At 53.6% G+C, this 13,099-nt stretch overlaps 3 protein-coding genes across 3 annotated transcripts; 2 read left to right on the plus strand and 1 right to left on the minus strand.

Annotated features, from left to right (window-relative positions):
* Nucleotides 1-4,674: 4,674 nt before the first annotated feature.
* Nucleotides 4,675-8,069, plus strand: B0T15DRAFT_149018 (uncharacterized protein). Its single transcript, XM_062861965.1, has 2 exons — nucleotides 4,675-5,797; nucleotides 5,849-8,069. Exons 1-2 carry the CDS (start codon nucleotides 4,871-4,873, stop codon nucleotides 7,799-7,801), a joined length of 2,880 nt encoding a protein of 959 aa, XP_062722438.1. The 5' UTR covers nucleotides 4,675-4,870; the 3' UTR covers nucleotides 7,802-8,069.
* Nucleotides 8,070-9,652: 1,583 nt separating this feature from the next.
* Nucleotides 9,653-11,747, plus strand: B0T15DRAFT_149046 (delta-9 acyl-CoA desaturase). Its single transcript, XM_062861966.1, has 3 exons — nucleotides 9,653-10,018; nucleotides 10,089-10,265; nucleotides 10,325-11,747. Exons 1-3 carry the CDS (start codon nucleotides 9,910-9,912, stop codon nucleotides 11,464-11,466), a joined length of 1,428 nt encoding a protein of 475 aa, XP_062722439.1. The 5' UTR covers nucleotides 9,653-9,909; the 3' UTR covers nucleotides 11,467-11,747.
* A 417-nt stretch (nucleotides 11,748-12,164) lies between these two features.
* B0T15DRAFT_527888 (uncharacterized protein) lies at nucleotides 12,165-13,050 on the minus strand. Its single transcript, XM_062869000.1, has one exon. The coding sequence runs from the start codon at nucleotides 12,738-12,740 to the stop codon at nucleotides 12,501-12,503; it is 240 nt and encodes a 79-aa protein (XP_062722440.1). The 5' UTR covers nucleotides 12,741-13,050; the 3' UTR covers nucleotides 12,165-12,500.
* Between the last annotated feature and the right edge of the window lie 49 nt (nucleotides 13,051-13,099).

Here is a 13,099-nt window from a genome sequence, read left to right on the forward strand (position 1 = left end):
AAGAATAACTCAAGACCTAATCTAGTGTTGACTGGCAGCAGTTCCAGTAAGTTGTACTTAACTCAGTTACGATCCTCTGCCTCGGTCTGTCTTTGCCACCAACCCGCGGAGCAACTGCATATCTAGTCCTAAAAGGATTAGGCAGCAACTCGCCGCTTGCCCCGGCCATTGCAAAGGCGAGCACTTCTTGATTCCCTGACTGGCCTGACAGTACTGGCACCTCGGTCGGCTTCAACTTGCCGACACCCTTGCAAAATGGGACAAGGCAAGAAGTTTTTTGCAAGCTCATCCTGGATGACGGACATCCCGCAGCCATAGCAGCAGGCGAGACACCCAACCGGGTCTATGCCGGCGGCGCACTGGCAACACTGGTCGGGAACCGTGCCATATCCGTCACAGAATCTGCAGTGGAATCCCACAGACATCGTGGTATGTGAAACCCAGTTGAGCAAGAGTCACGACCTGGTTGACAGTACCTCTCAGCAATACATCCAGTGTAACGTGGTGATGATTGATAAAGCGTCGAGTTGGCCCCAGTAAGCCAAAGAGTTGGGCGAGTCTCGTCCCTTCGACAGGGTAATAAAGGGTCATGTATATTCTTGAATGGTAGTACTAGTCTAACTTACCACGCGGTCACTACCTCGGAGCGGAACCAGCCTTCAGAGAAGGACCGCACCACTGCTGCTGCCCACATCCGAGTTCTGGAAAAGCGGCAGATGGATGAGGTGGCCTTCCTTGGCGTTCCCGGGCACAAGCCCAAGCTGGCCCCCGAGTCTCAAATCATCCATCTTGGCCGTAGGGTGGAGAGAAAGACTGCACCGCATCCTTCATCTCCAAGCCAAGCGTGAATCTACAAATCTGAGGTGATCCCAGTCGCAGAAAAGAGCGTCGTAGTCTGGAGGATGGGCGTAGGCGGGCTAACCAGAGTGTACATTGAATCTCGTCGTCTTCGAAATTACCGCGAAGCAGAGTGACGGTTCGAACCGTGGATCGCGGGAGTGGCTCGTAGAGTGGCGGTCGCGGACTTTCGCCAGATTGTAGGCCTTCCCCGAGTCTGACGCGGATGGTATAAGACCACAGCAGCACCAACTCGGAGGCGAGGGGGTTGGGATGCTCCGAAAGCGGCAACTCCTAAGTTAATAATACAGTAGTAATCAGCGCGGGCAGCCATGGCTTCATTTTGGCAGACGGAAATGGGGAACGAAATCGAAAAGCAGGCGACAACGCTGGGGGATTCAAGTCTACCGAACATTTGATCCTACCAGTACCAGGTAAGTGACAGAAGAACCTAGGTAAGGACGTTGCGTTTCCAATCCGACTTTTTCTTGATGACACGACTTTGTTCGCTTGGAGGATTGTAAGCATGATAATGAACAGAAGTAAGAGAAGAAGATAGATGAAGAGTGAAAAAGAAGTAGGACCAAAAAAATAGTAAAAGCTCAGCTCACCCCGGGTGTTGAACCAGGGGGGCCTACGAAAACCTGCCACTTACCCGCGGTGTAGGTGCCTGTTTTCATAGTTGGCAGCATCTTGCGTTGAGCGCAACGCATTACCGCTCGGCCAGGCGACCCCTGAGAGGGTGCCACCAACTTGAAAACCTGCCCTCGCGGTCTTTCCTATATACCCCCTTCCAACCCTGAGCGAAAGGAGCTGCGACACCAGGTCGGTCAGCATGTATTAGGTATAGACGCGCGTCGCTCGTGGAACTATTACTAGCTTTGAAAATAAGTAACGTGCTGACAGTCTCATCCACGTAAAGAAAGCGACATCTAGAAAGATGGCTATCCATCAATGTCCAAGCTGGAGATACTAGTAGTCCTATTCATATTTATACGAAACAGGGGCGACCTTCTCCTCCGTCAGCGCCTTGGAGCGCATTTGTACATCCACTTTTCGTTCCACCCCTCGATATTTCTCCAGGTTATGGAACATAGTAACGGACGTCGGGTGGCCACCGTTTCAGAGTTGCCGGTCAGTTTCTACTAGTATCCATACTTTGGTCTTGCCATGGTCACTAGCGGTGAATCTCTGAAACTGGCACTGTTCAATGACCTGGGTGTTAATAAGTCCCTCAGCTAGGCGCTATTGGGATCAGTGAAAACTTGATTCTTAATTATGATTTATTGCGTGGTTTTCGTTGTGTGGCCTGTGTGACTGAGCTCGAGTACGGCTGATACACTGCCACTACATCATGGTATAGGACGGTGGAGATGTGGGACTGTCGAGTCGACTCTCTGTGCTACAAGTGCCGAGCGGTATGGATAACATGGCAGTCAGCCGTTCTTCCCAGTGACGAGCTGCTCGATGCAGAATGACGGTGCCATCCTTTTAACGTTGCGGCCAGGTCTCTTGTTGGACGGAAGATGCGGGTGAGCGATTGGATACCAAGTTCGTACAACAAGACACGATTACGGTTACACATAGCACCGCGTGCATGCATCTGAGATGACAGGACATTATGGCGGTGAGACCTGTTGGTCATCTGGTAAGAATTCGGTTCCCAAACCTGGAATCTCATCTCCTGGAATCTTCGACCGAGATGTCACTACTAGTATCCTGCGGCAGAGACTGCTGTCAACCTTGATCTGACATAGGTGCTCGCTTCGCTCACTGGATGCATCTCGAAGACGAATATTATGCCGAGATGCATTGGACAGCATCATTCTGCTGCATGCAGCCTTGTTTTCTCGAGGCGATTGCGTGCATGGTGCCCTGGAGCAGGAGTGAGTGCATTGGGATTGCATGCATGCTCAGGCATCAGCACAGCAACTAGCGGCTGTCCCAATCCAGTCCCACGGAAACTCTCAACCTACCGCGGGGCTTTGCCAATGGAGGGAATGGCCACCCTCCACGGGCAGGATAGGGCGGGATGCAATAACTGGATGGTCGAAGCCGATGCGGAACTCTGGATGATGAATGTACCTACAATTACCGTAGTCTTGTCTTTGTATATGTAGGAATGCAAGACACGGTTCCCGATCTCGGGGCCCAAACCTTGAACTTGATGGTAGGTGAGCGGCAATTTCCACGAGTAGGTGTCCTGATGAACTCCCGCTCCTAGGAGTGCACGCATGTAATCCGCACAGAAGACCCGTCGGGCAACCTGGAACGGCTAACGTGACGCTTAAATCGGGCTTAGGTTGGGCGTCTGGCCGCTGTAGTTTGTTCATTGGTTCCGGGGCCGGGTCTGCCTCAGCCTAGGTCGCCATTCCTTAGGTCAGGCCGAATGGTTCAAGGTCGGAAGGGGCATCGGAGGCTTAGAACAACTGGAAAAGACTCCCGTCCTCACCTTTGCTCCGTAAGGTATTTCTCCAGGTTAGTTCGGGTTCGGGGATGCGGTCCAGGGCAGTCACAGATGTAATCCGTACATCAGCTGTCGTCTGATCATTGACAATGAGCAGCGGTAAGCGGGTCTCACCCCACGCTCCCGAAGAAACCCCTGACCAGCTCCCGCCATATGTGGTAAGGCTCGACTCCAAGCGGCCCCTTCCGGTTTCTCCCCGCAACTCAAAAGGGGAATGGGAAGCATCGTTACCGTTCCTGTATGTAAGGTAACCGTTCGATATATCCAATGGAACGGCATGAGGAAATCCCGCAACATACGACCTCGAGCATGTTTTGTCTGTTGGGGCGCCTCATCACAAGATCGGGGAAGAATCACCATGCAAAACTCACTTCATCTACAGGTACTTGGGTAGATTTATGTAGATGGCTTGCAGCCCGAGCGAGCGGGCTGTGACGGGGCTGTTACCTACCTAGGTACCTACTGTACGGTAACTGACCCCTCGCTCTGCCCATAGCACTGTTACACGTGTTGCTGAACCCCACCAGACCCCTGTCTTGCGCACCTGAATTGATCACTCGAGGGGTTGGGTTCTCTCCTCGCCTTGCACTTCTCACTCCTCCCACCTTTCCTCTTGCAGCACGCAGGAGTGCAGTTCGCAAACAGGAGAGGCTGCGGAGAGGCCGATCCGGAGTTGTCACAGCAATGCTGCACAGCCAATCCTGAGCTGCAGAAAAAAACAGTCTGAGAGCCAATTCTCCTGAAGGTTTCTAAATCTCGCCTGATGAGGTGACTTGGCTTCGTGCCGGTTCCAGGTTTTCCTTACAAGTCACCACAACGCACCCTCACTGCCTCTCTCCCGACTTGCCTGCAGCACCAGTATTTCTCCTTCATTCCACTGTCCCCTCATACCGCCACCTAATAATCCAGTCACATGGCCTCGCCTCGCCAGCCATCACGTTGCACTCGTCCGTTCCTTCATGCCATACAGCGGTGCTAGGCTCTGAGGCTCCGAAGTTCGCGACTGCACGGCAGCTTTTCCAAAACGCCCGTCCGAACCTAGAAGCCTTGTCGAATGAGGGCCGCCCGAGGACCAGCGCTTTTGTGACGTTATCTTTCGCCTCCATCCGCCGTCTCTGTCTGCCCGTCTGCTTCCAGTAGGCCGCTGGCGCTCTTTGTGAGCCCCGCCTCTCATGGCCTGGTAAGGCTGTCTGGCCGCTCTCACTTCGGCGCAAATACATTCCTCCTTATGACCGTCACATCAGTGCATTGATGCATGGGCTACATCAGGTCTATGACTACCTGCACTTGATGGGTGTTCAGCAAAACCTTAGGTGCTCTCACCCTGCCCCATATCCGGCCCTGACCGCCGTCTGGTTCCACTCGGGTGGTACGGCGAGGAACCAAACGGGACAGAAAGGGAAGTAGGAGGACCAGGTCATACGGCAGCACCGTGTCGTCGAGCTCACCCACCTGTCCGAGTATCTATCTAACCGTTCAGTGCCGCGTGCGACTTGTCAGCAAATTCCTCAAACTCCTCGTTCCCCCTTGACATCGGACCGGGTACCGGGACAGCATCACTCCCGGATGAGCCCCATGGCTCAAGCGCATGCGAGTGTCGCCGGTAGATCGTCGCCTTCTCTGACAGACACCAACAACGACCAGATGCAAGGTCTATGGCGGAGGTTCTTAGGGTGGGATAAAGATCATGGGACCGACGGGCCAACAGAACCAACGGAGAAAAGCCAGGACGTTGAGCAACACAATGACGACAAAGACGGCCTTGTTCGACGTGGAGGCTCCCGGAAAGTGGTACCGGGCTTACCGAGGACACAAACCTTTAAGAGGCAGTGTTCCGAGGTACGCAGCAAACTGGAACCCGTCCGCCCAACACCCGCCGAGCGAAGAGCTGTTTCCATGGACAGACGCACAAACCCCTCCATTAGTACTCTCGACCACCCTAGTCCTCGAGCCAGCGCTTCCGACTTCCTCAGCCAGAACCTCAGCGCTGTGCCGTCTCCGCCCCTGTTGCCGATGAAACGGCTCGAACGGATTCAAGGGATCATGGGGTATCCGGATTACTTCGATCTTGACAGGGACTCTGTGGATGGTGCCCTCCCTCGCAATGGTCATGCTTTGTCTGGGATTGACGTCCGGTCCATGACCACGTCACAATACGAGGCTTTGATAGACAGTGAGCTGGAGCGCAAGTGGATCCTCAACCTCTCCATGCACTTCCGGGACAAATCCAAACGTGAGAAATTCTTCGTTACCTACCGCCAGCACGAACACCACTGGCGGCGTGTCACCATCTCGCTCGATTACCGCAACGCGCCGGCAGACTCTTTGGAAGCTGAACTGTCGCACATGGAATATCAGCGCGACAAGAGCGCCAAGATCTACGAGGCTATCCGGGAAAGCCTGAACGAGATCGATTTCTACCCGACCGTCACTAATCTCAAACTGGAAACGAAGGATGGGAGGCTACACGTCCACGTCGTCGAGGATGTCAATGTATGTTCGACGCTCTTGAGTCGTGCTGCTTCTTGCTGACTTTAGAGACAGGAAATCATCCACTACCCCTCGACCAGCGTGGTCGAGCATGTGAATTGTAGACGCGTAAAGGAGCGCGAGATTCACTTTGACTCGCACATATCTGGATTCGTTTACAAGGTCCGAGTCCACGGCAGGCTACTGATCAAGAAAGAGATCCCAGGCCCGGAGACAGTGGACGAGTTCCTCTACGAGATCAACGCGCTTAACCAACTGTGTTACGCAAAGAACGTCATCCAGTTCTACGGCGTCGTCGTCGACGACAGGGAGCAGAACGTTACCGGTCTGTTGATCAGTTATGCTGCTCGGGGCGCGCTGATCGATGTTATCTATGACAATGATCACACCATTCCCTGGCCAACCCGGGAGAAGTGGGCTCGCCAGATTGTCGCCGGCTTATCCGAGATCCACGAGGCCGGCTTTGTCCAGGGTGATTTCACGTTATCCAACATTGTCATCGACGAGAATGACGACGCGAAGATCATCGACATCAATCGCCGGGGCTGTCCCATCGGCTGGGAACCGCCGGAAGCCACACCACTTGTGGAGAGCGGCCAACGAATCACCATGTACATCGGCGTCAAGTCTGACCTCTACCAGCTGGGAATGGTTCTTTGGGCGTTGGCAACCCAGGAAGATGAACCGGAGAAATACAGTCGTCCCCTCAGATTCGACCGCGTTATCCAAGTGCCGGAATGGTACAGGCGCATTGTGGACACCTGTCTGAGCTCCAGTCCGCGAAACCGCCTCCAGGCCATCCAACTGCTGCGGTGGTTTCCGGATCGGGAGGAAGGCAGCCGACATGGTCCCATCAACGGATCATCGGTATCCATCAACGGCGACCGCAATCCCGGCCATGGTTGCCTATCTCCCGACGGGATTCCGCGGGTCAAGACAGTCCCACCTCCAAGTGACTGGGCGTATGTAGGGTTGGAAAATCATCAACTAACTGACGAGCCGTTCTACTACCCGAGCAGGGGCAGATCTCCACCGTCGCCAATGCCGAGCAATCAGGGAGATTACGGTCAAGCACGGTACGGACAGCGGTTTTACAGCTGGTCGGATACGTATAACCATGTGCCAACCGTGCCTTCTGTTAGCGATGTTCTTTCTCGAGCCCCAACAGAGGGGCCCGGGCCAAAACTGGCAGGAAGCGAGGAAATGCTGGAGACATACGCAGATGTGCCACATCGGTGCAAAGCGACCGCGATGCAAGCAAGCGGGGACGATGATATTCCGGTTGAGCGAGGGCGGTCACCCGCTGGGAAGCCCCGATACGTCGGGGAGCGGGAACGGGTCAAGGATGACGTGGAAAACGACGACTCAGTCCCGACAGCAACGGAGTATACGCCGCCGAACCACGGACGGTTAGCAGAGCGACCCAAGCTGGGAAGCGATGGCGGGAACAGGAGTCGAGAGTCAGTGAACCGTGGGAGCACAGGACGGCTGTCACATGCAGACAGTGGCAAGGACGTCACGGAGGTGGCGGGCTCGCCGACTGGGAAAGGGATACGAATTGCGCGCGGCGAACTGCGATCTGTTTCCCAAGGGAGCAGCAGCAGTTTATCCCCGTCGCGTGCCCATTACGAGCGGCCCATCACCACACACGAGGCAGCTACTACACACCCAAGCGCAACCGACGAGCCGGTCCGTGGGCGTTCCCGCTTTCGCGATGGTGATGCCGATGCTTTTCAGTCTCGTCCGTTATCAGCCGCCTCAAATCCACTTGCCGGCTTCAGGCAACCTGACAATGATTGCCTGGCGGGGATCGGTTCGGCATATGACTTTGCGGTGAAACCCTCCGCAGCACACGGGAACGATGCTGATGAGAAACGGCATGCCGACATGATGATACTGGAAGTTGATGATGATTTGGATTTGGACGACAGCCAGAGTTTGAGGAATCCTTTATCCACGACGGACACGAAGGTTCAGTCGAGTGACGACAGACACATACGGCGATGATTTTTCTCTCTATGTGGCAATGTTTAATTGTCTTTTACTTTTGTTTCTCTCTTAAGGTGTGACACGACGATGCATTGGATTAGTTGGTTGTTGGGTATACAGCAATAGGAGGGCGCAAGCGAGGAACTACTAGGGAACTTCGAGTCGCTTTAAGCCGGCTGGGGTTTGGTTGTGGTGGTGGCGACGGCGGCGGAAATCTGCATGATTGATGACTTTTGCTTTGCTTTACTTTGCTACTCTGGTGCCTTCCCTTGATATTCTTCGTTTCCTGGCCCCTTTTCAGCTATCTACGTTGTAATGCTTCAACGGAGCAGGAAGAGTCATTGCTTGAAAGGGTGAAACGGATGTATGCATGTCCATGCATGACGATGCCAGTTCCTGACAAGCGAGTTCCATATATTATCTGTCCTCCAGACTATTATTGATTGACACTATCCTGCACCTTGACTATTGACTTATTTGCCTGAATCAAAATACCACACACACCTCATCAAATGTCTACTATTGCAATGAGTTCCTTAGTCCTCGGGAGTTAATGATTTGGAAAAACCTAAGTACGTGTTTCGGTATGGCATGTCAATTTGTCCCACTACCCCCGTTCGATGGAGACAGAGGAGATGCAATGAGACTGAGAGTATCCGGAACAGCTGTTGAAATCAATGAGGTTGGAGTCGCCAAGACGGCCCCTCTCAGCTCCGGAAGCCGAGGTGGGTCCGTCCCGCTGCGGCACTTGCGGAGTCTCCGCCACCGGCGTTTCGGGTCGGATGTACAGTAAGGTACCTGAGTACATACCGATCGGAGACCCCAGAGTTCGGCACCTTAGCTGAGGCCGCCGAGGATACAATCGTAGTCCTCAACTTGACTTCGTCCCACAGCCGCTTCACTTCTGACAGTAGAATCTGAAAGCTGACAGATACCCAGCAACAGTTACATACTCGCAGTCAGTAAACCACGTGGCGATTTGCTTCATTCCTTCAGCCCTGCAGGGCTGAGGAAGGCGGGAACGCCACACTTTCCGCCCCGCATTCAAGAGTTGCACTGCGGCGGTCTGGCTCTCTGTTGTTGAGAAGTCGTACACTACTGCAGCGATGTACCTGAAACAGCGCTCTCCTCTGGAGGTGCTGACGGCCTGGTTCCATCAGGGCGTTCCAGAAGAAACCGGGAGCGGAGGGATGAACCGGGGGTGCCGAGAATCTCGGGTGGAGCACATAAATAGTGGGTTGGACCCGACCAGCAGCTTCCACAACTTGTGGGCAGGAAGATGCGCAAGACATGTGATTTGAAGAGCTGTGCAATCCCAAGACAACATGATTGCTACATCGCCACGGATCGCCCACAACTCAACAGCGATTCGGCGGAGTCGTGGATCAGGATTTCGCGCTTCGTCTGCAACCGTTGGTCCGTGCTTGCATTGGGTCTGATCACGTCAGCCAATTGGAAGTACGGGACGAATCGACGACTTACACCCTTCTCCCCAACAAGTTTGCTCAACAAATTTGGGGCCTTGACAACAGTGGGATTTCAAGCCCGGCTGATGTGGGCAACGAGATGCATTTTCAAAGCAGTGGCGCGTTGCACATGCTTCCTCGGCTGAGCAAGAAGAGAATCGATGCCAAAGTGACCTGAGGAATCAGTGCCGGTTGCCACCTTGTCCGTTCCCAATCGTCGCTTCGGTCTGCTGGATCATGTCATTGGTGATATACTTCCGGTTCCCCCAACGGCTCTGAAGTGGCGACTTCCACTAGTCCAAAGGTTGAGTGACAGTCGAAACACACCTGCAAAACACTGTGGTATCGGGCCAATTACAACCTCCGTTGGAACGTTGAATGCCCTGACGTGGGTTTTGCCTTCCAAACAAGGGAACCTGCATTCCTCCTCCCCGCTTATTATTCAATTGATATAAACATCTGCCAGAACAACGACACTCACACACACCTCTTCCCATTCCCGACCAACAACTTACATCTAACCCAACTCCGCTACGTCGGCACCCTCTGCTGCGGCGATAAAGTTGGATTTTCACTCAAGCATCGGAGCCGACGTCCCTCTGCATCGACGACAACTCTGTCTGCTCATCTTGCCGTTGGACGGCTTCATTTTCTGTCGCCATGGCGTCGTCGTCTTCTTCGCCGCCAGTGCCGCAGGCCGATGCCTTCCCCGATGGCACCACTGATTACGTTCCGGTACGGAAAAAGGCGTACGACATCCGCAAACCTCGTGAGTTCCCCCATCCTGTCCTACGCTGCATGCGTAGTGATCGATGGATGCTGACCATCGCCTGCGACAGACATCACGGAGTTGCCCATCACATGGAGCAACTGGTACCAGCACGTCAACTGGCTGAACACGACCTTCATAATCTTCATTCCTCTGGCTGGCCTGATTTCGTCGTACTGGGTTCCTCTGCGGTGGGAGACGGCCGTTTTCGCTGTGGCCTACTATTTCTTTGCTGGTCTCGGAATCAGTGAGTTTGATCGTCGAGAAGGGGAAGATAAGCGAACATCGACTGACATAACTCCCTAGCTGCCGGTTACCATCGCCTGTGGGCCCATACTAGCTACAAGGCCACTCTCCCTCTCAAGATCTTCCTTGCTGCCGGCGGCGCCGCTGCCGTCGAGGGTAGCGCTCGGTGGTGGTCCAGCCTTCATCGCTCGCACCACCGCTACACCGACACCGACAAGGATCCCTACTCCGTCCGGAAGGGTCTGCTCTACAGCCACATTGGGTGGATGGTCATGAAGCAGAACCCTCGTCGCATTGGCCGCACCGATATTACCGACCTGAACGATGACCCCGTTGTGGTCTGGCAGCACCGCAACTACATCAAGTCTGTCATTACCATGGCCTTGATTGTGCCTACCCTCGTCTGCGGGTTTGGTTGGGGTGACTTCCTGGGCGGCATCATCTACGGGGGCATTCTGAGGATCTTCTTCATTCAACAAGCCACCTTCTGCGTCAACAGCTTGGCCCACTGGCTCGGCGACCAGCCCTTCGATGACCGCAACTCGCCGAGGGACCACGTCATCACCGCTCTGGTCACCCTTGGCGAGGGCTACCACAACTTCCACCACGAGTTCCCGAGCGATTTCCGCAACGCGATTGAGTGGTGGCAGTACGACCCGACCAAGTGGTTCATCTGGACCATGAAGCAGCTCGGTCTTGCTTACAACCTCAAGACTTTCCCTCAGAACGAGATCGAGAAGGGCCGTGTGCAGCAGCTGCAGAAGAAGCTCGACCAAAAGCGCGCCACCCTGGACTGGGGTATCCCTCTCGAGTCTCTGCCTGTCATCAGCTGGGACGACTTCGTTGAGCAGAGCAAGAACGGCAAGGCTTGGGTTGCCGTTGCTGGTGTTATCCACGACGTCGGCAAGTTCATTGCCGACCACCCCGGTGGCAAGGCCCTGATCTCGTCGGCCATCGGCAAGGACGCCACTGCCGTCTTCAACGGCGGTGTCTACAACCACTCCAACGCCGCCCACAACCTCCTCTCGACCATGAGGTGCGGCGTGTTGCGCGGCGGCTGCGAGGTTGAAATCTGGAAGCGCGCCCAAGCCGAGAACAAGGATGTTGCTGCCGTCACCGACTCCTCGGGCAACCGCATCGTTCGGGCCGGCGACCAGGTCACACGTGTTCCTGTCCCCGTTGCCACCGCCGATGCCGCGTAAACAACTGAGATACGCGTTGCTGTATCTGCGGTAACCACATCTGGCCGATTGATATCGGCAGACGCCGGTTGATGGATTGGGAGATTTCCCTCACCTCACTAATTAGACGATTATGGAGCGCATGCCTCTTGCTTACTCATGATAAAAATGTTCTTAGGCGTTATGGAAGGAAGGGGGATTGGGGTCAAGGAGAGTATTCATCCAAGGCGCAGTGTGGTCATTGGCATGGTTTTACATATGTCACGATGAAACTCGAGCAATGCAAAAGTGGAATTCAAAGCCAAACTTTACACTCCACTACAATTACACAAGGACGAAGTGAATGATGGATCTACGTGCATCGGGGTTCGTCAACACCCTACCTACCTACGGTGACCAGTTCTATCTTTTGGGAGTCTACCACATGCCCTTTAACAGTTTTGACTCTCACTGGCTGACAATGAAACAGAGCGCCATATAGCAAAAGAACGTAGCGTACATAGTCGACATGATGGTTGCGCAGTACTCACCGGATGAATGAAATCCATTCCCATCTGATGGGAAGATGTGCCAAAGGCTCTTGCTAGTTTCTTGTGGGTTGGAAGGTAATTGGGGGTAGGTATTTTGAGAGGTGGTATCGCCAATGGAGACCGTTCACAAAAACACATACATACACCCAAAAAAAAAAAAAAAAAAAAAAAAAAGAAAAAAAAAAAAAGAAAAAGAAAAAAAAAAGAAAAAGAAAAAAAAAGAAAAAGAAAGAAAAAAAAAGGAACCACCGCAACATCGCATATATCTTGTTAGCTTGTTAGCAAGGTGTAAAAGCAGCAAGAGTAAAATAGCAGATATGCCGCCCAGGTCGCCACAAGGCCGCCACAAGGCCGCCACCCCTCAGCCGGAAATCTATGATCCGTGAGAACTGGTGAAAATAGTAAAAGAAGAAAAGCAAAGCAAAATGCATGCAAAACCCATTGAGCGCGAAAAGACCACGAGACAAACCAAACCACCCATCCCGAGATGCCCACCGCCGAAAGACACCATGTAAACCTCCTGCCCTATGCCTGTTGCCTTGTCATGCTGATGCTCCGTCCGTGTCCTGTAGTGAACTCCTTATTACCAACCAGCGTGATTCCCGATCTCTGCAGTGAACGAAAGGCCGGAAATGCATGAGAAGAAGGATGATGATGCACCGTGATGTTGGCCCCGATCATTAATGCGGCTGTACCCCTGAAAGATAAGAAATAGTGAAGAAACTGAGTGGTGAAAAGGAGACCCGTTGACCGTACGGTCGTCATGACCGCTTGTGCATCGACAGATAACTGCAAGGTCCGTATGCTGCCTGCTATCAGTCTTGACTGGGGCCCTGGGTCGCGATCCACTGTTGGTAGATACCTAGTTCGCGATCCAATGTCAGGTGTTCCGTGACTTGGCCCAGAGGTTCCCGGTCTGATATCCGAGAACTGCGAGCCGATGCCAAGAGCCGGGAATTATGTTATGAACTTTCGACTAATGTCAAGGACGTCGAACTGATGTCATGGTCACCAATACTGATCGCGAGCTGATATCCGAGAACCGCGGAGCGATGTCAAGAAATTTCGCCCGATATCAAGAGCCGCGAAGTGAACTCAAGAAGCGCGATCTGATTGTTGTTTGA

This window comes from Chaetomium strumarium, assembly GCF_033439665.1.
Source record: "Chaetomium strumarium strain CBS 333.67 chromosome Unknown B0T15scaffold_3, whole genome shotgun sequence".
NCBI lineage: Eukaryota > Fungi > Ascomycota > Sordariomycetes > Sordariales > Chaetomiaceae > Chaetomium > Chaetomium strumarium.

What these genes read in the sequence shown, in the direction of transcription:
- B0T15DRAFT_149018 (XM_062861965.1), top strand. Translation starts at nt 4,871, where the DNA reads ATGAGCCCCATGGCTCAAGCGCATGCGAGTGTCGCCGGTAGATCGTCG. An exon ending in ACGTCGTCGAGGATGTCAAT is followed by an intron (nt 5,798 to 5,848) that starts GTATGTTCGACG and finishes CTTTAGAGACAG; the next exon opens with GAAATCATCCACTACCCCTC.
- B0T15DRAFT_149046 (XM_062861966.1), top strand. Translation starts at nt 9,910, where the DNA reads ATGGCGTCGTCGTCTTCTTCGCCGCCAGTGCCGCAGGCCGATGCCTTC. An exon ending in GTACGACATCCGCAAACCTC is followed by an intron (nt 10,019 to 10,088) that starts GTGAGTTCCCCC and finishes CGCCTGCGACAG; the next exon opens with ACATCACGGAGTTGCCCATC. An exon ending in CTTTGCTGGTCTCGGAATCA is followed by an intron (nt 10,266 to 10,324) that starts GTGAGTTTGATC and finishes ATAACTCCCTAG; the next exon opens with CTGCCGGTTACCATCGCCTG.
- B0T15DRAFT_527888 (XM_062869000.1), bottom strand. Translation starts at nt 12,740, where the DNA reads ATGACGACCGTACGGTCAACGGGTCTCCTTTTCACCACTCAGTTTCTT.